General features: G+C 46.9%; 1 protein-coding gene across 1 annotated transcript in view; it reads left to right on the top strand.

Moving 5' to 3' along the window:
• Positions 1–732: 732 nt before the first annotated feature.
• LOC308678593 (phosphoribosylformylglycinamidine synthase-like) overlaps positions 733–9,010 on the top strand; it is a 70,734-nt gene continuing 62,456 nt past the window's right edge. Inside the window, exons 1-5 of the mRNA XM_081345819.1 lie at positions 733–940; positions 4,848–4,993; positions 5,323–5,458; positions 6,263–6,368; positions 8,163–8,349. Coding sequence (XP_081201945.1) covers positions 4,855–4,993; positions 5,323–5,458; positions 6,263–6,368; positions 8,163–8,349 — 568 coding nt within the window. The 5' untranslated portion in view covers positions 733–940; positions 4,848–4,854. The remainder of the gene's footprint in view (positions 941–4,847; positions 4,994–5,322; positions 5,459–6,262; positions 6,369–8,162; positions 8,350–9,010) is intronic.

Below are 9,010 nucleotides of genomic sequence, written 5' to 3'. Positions count from 1 at the left end.
CTTTCTTTTCTTTCTTTCTTTCTTTCTTTCTTTCTTTCTTTCTTTCTTTCTTTCTTCCTTCCTTTCCTTCTCTCTGATACTTCCTTCTCTTTGTCTTCCTTCCTTCCTTCCCTCCCTCCTTCCTTCCTTCCCTCCTTCCCTCCTTTCTCTCTTCCTCTTTCTCTCTTCCTCTTCCTTTCTTTCTTTCTCTCTCTCTTCCTCTTCCTTTCTTTCTTTCTCTCTCTCTTCCTCTTTCTTTCTTTCTTTCTCTCTTCCTCTTTCTTTCTTTTTCTTTCTTTCTTTCTTTCTCTCTCTCTTCCTCTTTCTTTCTTTCTTTCTTTCTCTCTTCCTCTTTCTTTCTTTCTTTCTTTCTTTCTCTCTTCCTCTCTTTCTTTCTTTCTTTCTTTCTTTCTTTCTTTCTTTCTTTCTTTCTTTCTTTCTTTCTTTCTTTCTTTCTTTCTTTCTTTCTTTCTTTCTTTCTTTCTTTCTTTCTTTCTTTCTTTCTTTCTTCCTTCCTTCCTTCCTTCTCTCTGATACTTCCTTCTCTTTGCCTTCCTTCCTTCCTTCCTTCCTTCCCTCCCTCCCTCCCTCCCTCCCTCCCTCCCTCCCTCCCTCCCTCCCTCCCTCCCTCCCTTCCTTCCTTCCTTCCTTCCTTCCTTCCTTCCTTCCTTCCTTCCTTCCTTCCTTCCTCTTTCCTCCCGCGATCGAAGTTTGCCTCGCGCGCCCGCCGGGCTGCTTTTCAAGGCTCGAAGAAGGAAGCGCGGCAGCCAATAGGAGACGAGGGCGGGGCCCCTGGCCACCTCCCACGCCCTCCTTTCGCCCCGCCCCTCCGCAGGGCAAGCTCCCCTCCCGCGCCAGGCAAAGGGCCGCCCGCGCCAGCCTCGCCAGTGCCCCGTGATCGCAGGGCGAGCGCTGCGGCGGAGATCCCGCGGGGACAGGAGAGCCAGCCAGCCGAGGCAAGGTAAGGCTGCACAAACCCGGGACTCGGGCTTTTCCCGACGACCCGCCTGCCCCCTCGTTCGGATGGTAGAGGAAGTGGGGCTCTTTCCTGAAAGAAAGCCCGAGTCTGCTACGCGGATCCGGAGCTGGAGATCGCTTGGGATCCAGTATAAACCCGGGCTGGGGTCGTGGGTTGGTTTTTTTTTGTTTGTTTTGTTTTTTCCCCCAGGGTGGGCAAACTTTCACTTGGTCGCTCCCCGGACGCGTGCATCCGTTGTAAACGTCCCCTCCCCCCTAGACGCGTGGGATTACAACTCCCATCATCCTGGGTCGGCTGAGGGTGAAGGGACTGGGGAGGGGGTGGGTGGGTCCGGTCCCGCTGGGGAGCCAGGAGGAAACGGGACGTATTTTAGGTTATTTTTTTGAAAGGAATATCTCCAGAGATTGAATTGGGGCGAAAAGTTGTGCTGAAGTTGACTCAGCGTAAGGTTTCCATTTGATTTAGCTGATTTGGGGGGGGACCGTCCAGATTTTCTGCCTGGGGAGCCCTTAAATCGGTATTTTTTTAAAAAAAAAATTGTGAATTTTGACTCTCGGGGGTGTAAATTTGCAGCTTAGTAGCGTTTAATCTGTTTGAACCCCGTTGTTTTATACCAGCGTTTCCCAACCTTAGGAACTTGAAGATGCGTGGACTTCAACTCCCAGAATTCCCCAGCCAGCTATGCTGGCTGGGGAATTCTGGGAGTTGAAGTCCACACATCTTCAAGTTCCTAAGGTTGGAAAACGCTGTTTTATACATCAGAGAGCCGGTTTCGTGTAAGAAACTGGGCGACTCTGAATTCTAGTCCTGCCTTGGACCAGCAGGCTGAGCTTGGGCCAGTCACTTTCTCTCAGCCCTAGGAAGGAGGCGACGGCAAACCACTTTTTGAAAAACCTTGCTAAGGAGAGGGTGGACCCTTGCCCCATGATACGCAGTTGCTGTCATTTTTGTGCAACTGGAGTTGCAAAGCAAGGAAGATTGCTCTGAAGCTTTGAGTGGCGCAAGAATTCTGAGCAATTCGGAGGGCGACGACCTCTTTGGCTTGTCGGTGGGTATTTGCTCTGATGTCTCTTAGGACAAACAGCAGCTCTCTGGAGTAGGACCTACGTCGGCTAGCACCACGTTGGTGCAACAGTTGCCAGGTGACCCTAAGTGACCTCTGAATTAAAACGCAGTATTTGCTCTCTTATCACTTCCGCCTACTGACCGCTAGGCCTAGCAGATTCTTCTGCTTTAAAAATTGCACGGTCAGGTAATTCTTGACTTACGACCTATAGTTGGGACCAGAACTTCCATTGCTGAGCAATGTAGTCGTGAAGCGAGCAGAGCCTAGTTTTACGACTATGGAGATTCTCAAGTCATCCAGGCCATAGTTATCCCAAAGGTTGCTTCAGGAGGCGACTGGACTTTCTTGTTTTTCTCCGAAGACGTTTCGCTTCTCATCCAAGAAGCTTCTTCGGCTCTGACTGGATGGTGGGGAATGGAAAGATTTATATTCCTTGCAGACAGCTGGTCATTTGCCTTTTAGAGAGTTGTTAAGGACACCTGGAGATTTACCTGTGACCTCAGGGTTTCCTAAGTGGTGCAAATGTTGAGGCCTCCAAGTGGCCTCAATGAGTCTCTAAAACAATGCAAATGACCAGCAAGGAATATAAATCCTTCCCCACCATCCAGTCAGAGCCGAAGAAGCTTCTTGGATGAGAAGCGAAACGTCTTCAAAGAAAAACAAGAAAGTCCAGTTGCCTCCTGAAAAAAAAGCACCTTTGGACTAGTTTTATGACCCCTTTGTGAACTTCGTTATGCGAATCGCACAGTTGTTAAGCGAATCTGGAATCCCCCATTGACTTTGCTTGTCAGAAGCTGTTCTGTACCAGCCTGCTACCGGCCCTGCAGAAAAGGCAGGGACAACCCCTTTACAAACGGCAAGAGGCTGGAATGACGCCTGCCAAATTTATAGCTACAAAAACAAACAAGACACGAACCAAGAAACAGGAGCTTTAAGAAACACGAACTATCCAAGCGGTTGCCTTCAGCAAACCAGCCCTCCCCACACATTCCCCTTATATAGAGTTCAGGGCGTGGCTTCTCTCTGCCTCCTTCCGAGAAGCCCCATTGCCTTCCTCTGTTTACTCCTAATTGACTGCCTCCTGCGTCGGGCGTCCTTGAACAGGGCCAGCTGTGGGTCATCTTCATCCATGCTGTCAGGCTCACACAGCTGGGTCTCCGTGGTGACCAAGTGGGAGGGGCCTGGCTGAGGACTCTCATCAGCAAGATCTTCAACCCCCTCAGCAAGGTCTTCAACACCCCCCTCCTCCTCCTCTGAGTCATCCAACCCAACTGCCGAACCCACAGGCTGACCCTGAATCACAACAGAAGCCATGTGGGAAGGTGAATCATGTGACCCCCATGATGCTGCAACCATGATGCAGATCACGGCCGCGACATCCTGGGAACCGTGAACCGGAATACATGCCGATGGATGGCCAACTACCCAAATTTGTGGGGGGGATGTTGTGACAGTCGTAAGTGGAAGAATTGATCCTGAGTCATTTTTTTCCGGTGCCACCATAGCTTCAGTAGATCTGCTCTTTATTAATTTACCCAGTCACGCTTTCAAGCCATCCAAGTTATTAGCTGATCTTCCGGTAGTGAATTTTTCCTAGTTAATTATGTTTGTTCTAATCTAAAGAGCCTTTCATTCACTTTCACTGGATAACCTCCGGTCTTCACGCTTTGAAAAACGGGGAAAAAAATATGCTTCAATTTTCTAGCGCCGTGCCGGATTGCACAAGTAGTCCTTGACTTACAGAAGTTCGTTTAGTGACCATTCGAAATTACAGTGGCCCTGAAAAAAAGGGATTTATAAAAGTTTTTCACACTTACAATTGTTGTAGTGTCCCATGATCCAAATTCGGACCCTTGGCAACTTTTGTATTTGTGACGGTTGCAGTGTCCTGGCTGGAGTCATGTGATCACCTTTTGTGACCTTAACAGTCATGTTACTAACTGAATAACTGCTGTGATTCACTTAACTGTGGCCAGAAAGATCGTAAAATGGGGCAAAACTTAGCAACAGAAATTTTGGGCTAAATAAGTCACATACATCCTCATCATGTCTCCCTCGCTCATTGTCTTTTCTGAAAGCTGAAGAATCTCAAAATGTCTCCCCATGTCTCGTGTTTTTGAGTTTCTTCATGAGATTGTCCTCTTTTCCAGTTCACATGTGAGCAGAGCTGTACACAGTTCAATTGGTCCTCACTTAATGACAGGTCACTTAGTGTCTGATTGAAGTTACTATGGACACCGCCAAAGATACTGAGAACACCATTTTGAGGTTTTGATGGCTGCAGCATACACACACACACATGCAAGCACCTCGTAATCACAAAATTGCTTGACAACCCACTCACCCTTATGCCATTTGTAGTGTCTTGAAGTTACATGGCCAGGATTTTCAATTTTTTGGTGACTTTTTTTGTGACTTTCTTGTGTTTACTTCTGGCTTCTGGGGGAAAAAAACCCCTAACCCAGGCTTCTCAAACTCCTGGCCCACAGACCGGATGCGTCATGACGAAACCGCGCCCACCCCATTGCCGGCAATGGGGGAAAAAGTTGCGGTGACGTCGCGAGTTTGGCATGCCTGCCCATTAAAGTGGATTTGCTTAACATAATTCAATTATTCACATAATGTGCATTGTGGTCACTTAACAATTGCCATAAAAAAAGGTCACAAAATTGTCAGGCAGTGACCCGCTTAATGATCCAACATCGTATGATTGTAATTCTGGCCTCAGTCGCAGTCATAATTTGAAGATTACCTGTATTAAACTTCTGTTTTGTACGTATACTGTTAAGTTTCCTCATTGCCGGTCTTATTCTATTCCCTTAGGACAGACATGGTGCTTCTCCATTATTATCAAAGGCCCAGTGAGGCCGACAGTGGCCTCAACAATCTTCTGCTCTCTGCCCAAACTATCTTAGGCAATGGCGTCCAAGCGGTCCAGAAGGAATTGTGCTTCAACGTTAACTGGACAGGTAGGACAATTGAATCAACCTTGGTCTGCATCCGTGTTGCTCAACCTTGCCCACTTGAAGAAGTATGGACGTCAACTCCCAGAATTCCCCAACCAGAATGGCTAGCTAGGGAATTCTGGGAGTTGAAGACCACACATCATCAACCTGCCAACACTGAGGAACGTTGATGTAGATTCCGATGGAGGCTTTGGAATGAAGAACTGAGGGACGCACGCTCAGTATGGTGGTTTTCTTCCTCGTTAAGAGAGAATGGTTTGATTCAGAGCTTGCTGGTCCCTTATAGCCCTGTTGGATTATGGGAAAATTGACTACTTTTTTTTCCCGACCAGGAAAGACTCTCCCGAGCCGCCGGGAGATGGAGATGTTGGAGTGGGTTTTTGGCTGTCCATTCGAAGAAGGCGATATTGCACCCAAATCTTTTCTCAGTCCACGCCCCTCTGATCTCCTGGTAGAGATTGGTCCAAGGTAAATCTCTTGGTGAAGACAAAGCTGCATTGTTTAAACAAACAAACAAACATACAAACAAGGAAGTGATTTCACTCATTACCAATGAAATCCCGTTTTTATGAGTCCAGAGGCCTGCTTTTATTCAGTTCATAAAAGGTAAAGGTAAAGGTTCCCCCGCACATGCGTGCTAGTCGTTTCCAACTCTAGGGGCCGGTGCTCATCTCCGTTTCAAAGCAGAGGACGTCTCAGAAGGTCGGCAGTTTGGCGGGTCGAATCCCGAGTGCAGAGTGAGTGCCTGTTACTCGTCCCAGCTTCTGCCAACCTAGCAGTTCGAAAGCACGTAAAAATGCAAGTAGAAAAATAGGGACCACTACGGTGGGAAGGTAACAGCATTCCGTGCGCCTTTGCCATCTAGTCATGCCGGCCACGTGACCATGGAGGCGTCCTCGGACAAGCGCTGGCTCTTCGGCTTTGAAACGGAGATGAGCACCGGCCCCTAGAGTCGGAAACGACTAGCACGCATGTGCGGGGGAACCTTTACCTTTATATTTGAGCTCCAAAGAACAGTAAGGGTTGATTTCCTTTAGGAATGACTGATTGGATCTCTTCCCATTAGGCATTATTAAAAAGACATATGGCGAGAATCCATCCAAGCTTCAAATCTATTAGGATTTAATTTCAAAACAACCTCTTCTTCCTCCTCCTTCATAGTAATGATAATAATGATGATGATGATGATGATGGAAGGGATCTTGGAGGTCATCTAGTCCAACCCCCTGCTCAGGCAGGAAACCCTTATTTTCATTTTTTTCATGCTTGCAGGTTGAATTTTTCTACTGCATATTCCACCAATGCTGTCTCCGTATGCCTGGCGGCTGGGTTGGAAAATATTGACCGAGTTGAGTGTTCCCGACGCTACCTTTTCAAAGTATGTGTATTTTGCTATTTTCTTCTGTTTCCCCTCTGCTTCCCACATGCACGTCTAAGAATTATCTTAGACAGAGGGAGCGGTTCTGGATGAAAATTCCTGTAGAATAGCTGAATAAAGCTTTAATACGATGCCGAATTACAGGTAGATTTGCAACCCCAGATGCGTCCAAAATTTCCCTTGCTAAGCAACACAGTTGTTAAGTGAATTTCCCCCCATTTTATGACCTTTCTTGCGACATCTGTTAAGTGAATCACTGCAGTTGTTAAGTTAGTGACACGGTTGTTCAATGAATCTGCCTTCCCCCATTTGACTTTGCTTGTCACAAGGTCGCAAAAGGGGATTACGTGAGCTCGGGCCGCTATCATAAATACATGCCAGTTGCCAAGCATCCGAATTTTGATCACATGACCACCGGGATGCTGCAGTGGCCGTAAGCGTGAAAAACGATTTTAACTCAATTTTTTTTCTTAGTGCTGTTGTAACTTCAAAAGGTTCCTAAATGAATGGTTGTAAATCAAGGATTACCTGTAGTTATTTTGTCAGTTGATTGTCTATGGAGATTCTCAGTCATCCAGGTCCTGGTTGTCCCAAAGGAGCTTTTTCAGGAGGCAACTGGACTTCCTTGATTTTCCTCTTTGAAGACATTTCGCTTCTCATCCAAGAAGCTTCTTCCCCACCATCCGGTCAGAGCGGAAGAAACTTCTTGGATGAGAAGAGAAATGTCTTCAAAGAAAAAAAAGAAATTCCAGTTGCTTCATGTAAAAGCACCCTTGGGTGCTCAGTTGATTATGGACCAACTTCCCTGACCCTCCCATTGGCAGGTGTTGGAAAAACTGCAATCCTTTGTTTCAGTCGGAGGTACAACCTACTACCGTATTTTCTGGCGTATAAGACGACTTTTTAACCCATGAAAATCTTCTCAAAAGTCAGGGGTCGTCTTATACGCTGGGTGCTGAAACTTTAGGGACAGGGCTGGCTGGAAAACCTGGAGCGGATCTCCCATTTGGTCTGCGCAGGGAAAGCGGGACCAATTGGAGAAGAAGCTGCAGTCTGTGATTTTTTACAGGCTGGGCTCTGGGCGTCTTTCCTTCTAAAGTTGAAGAGCAGCTGAAGTCTATCCCAACTTGAAAGGCAGGTGGGGAATGCAGCAGCCAGAGCAGCTGCTTAGCTCTAAGGACACATTTGACTCAGGAACTGGACGGGCTGGCTGGAAAACCTGGAGCGGATCTCCCATTTGGTCTGCGCAGGGAAAGCTTTAGAATGAATTAGGAAAAGTTTAATCCACTTGCACTGTTTTATGTTTACATGTTTGATGACAAACAGCCTTATGTTTATAAGTGACAGTTTTCCTACTAAGTACCTGCATGTCATAAGCATTTGAATTAAAATTACCATATTAAAATCAAATCTGATGTTTTTTAATTTTCATTTGGTGTGCATTGGAAGAGGGGTAGTCTTATATGGCGAGTATAGCCCAAACCCTATAATTTAACAGGAAATGTAGGGGGTTGTCTTATACGCCCAGTCGTCTTATACGCCGGAAAATACGGTAATCAGGACAAGACCTGAGAATTGTACATTTGTAGCTTTAAGACTAGGTGGACATTTTCCGAAAACGTCTGGAACACCCGATATAATTCATAGCTGCAGATTTACTACACCGTTTTCTCTCGTTTGGCGATTTCAGAGGGTGGGTCTTGAATCTGCTCTTTGGATATCCAAAGTTTTCTTCCATCAGGTGCATAAAACCCCTCTTGAATTTAGAAGCCAAAGGTTGATTTTGTTTTTCAGTGTGACCAACTGCCCACATCATCCCAGGAGACCCAACTAGTAGCTTCGCTCTACGATCGGATGACGGAGCAGACCTATCCCAAACCCATCAACAGTTTTGCTGTAGCAACCCGCCCCGAAGCGGTGTTCCACGTTGACATTCTTGGAGAAGGGAGAGCGGCTCTCGTCAAGGCCAACAACCAGCTTGGTATGAGCTAGGGAGGTTAAAGAGAATGGGGAAATATCGGGGAATTATTTAGCTAGGAGACAGCAGGGCTGAGTTTGTAGTCGCCTGTTGTCCAGTTTTGATCACCATGATACAAAAAAAGATGTTGAGACTCTAGAAAGAGTGCAGAGAAGAGCAGCCAAGATCATTAGGCTAAAACTTATAAAGAACGGCTGCTGGAATTGGGTATGTCTAATCTAATAAACGTGGGATGGGATGGCTCAGTGGGTTAGGACACTGAGCTTGTCGATCAGAAGGTTGGCAGTTTGGCGGGTCGAATCCCGAGTGCCGCATGGCAGAGTGAGCGCCTGTTACTCGTCCCAGCTTCTGCCAACCTAGCAGTTTGAAAGCGCGTAAAAAAAATGCAAGTAGAAAAATAGGGACCACTACGGTGGGAAGGTAACAGCGTTCTGTGCGCCTTTGGCGTCTAGTCATGCAGGCCACATGACCACGGAGACGTCCTCGGACAAACGCTGGCTCTTCGGCTTTGAAACGGAGATGAGCACCGGCCCCTAGAGTCGGAAACGAATAGCACGCGTGTGCGGGGGAACCTTTACCTTTACCTTTAATCTAATAAACAGAGAATGAGGTGGCTGGATGGAGTCACTGAAGCAGTAGGCGTGAGCCTAAATGGACTCCAGAA

This window comes from Vipera berus, assembly GCF_964194415.1.
Source record: "Vipera berus genome assembly, chromosome: Z".
NCBI classification, from domain to species: domain Eukaryota; kingdom Metazoa; phylum Chordata; class Lepidosauria; order Squamata; family Viperidae; genus Vipera; species Vipera berus.
Note: the sequence above shows the minus strand (reverse complement) of the source record. Positions and strands in the feature narration are given on the sequence as shown.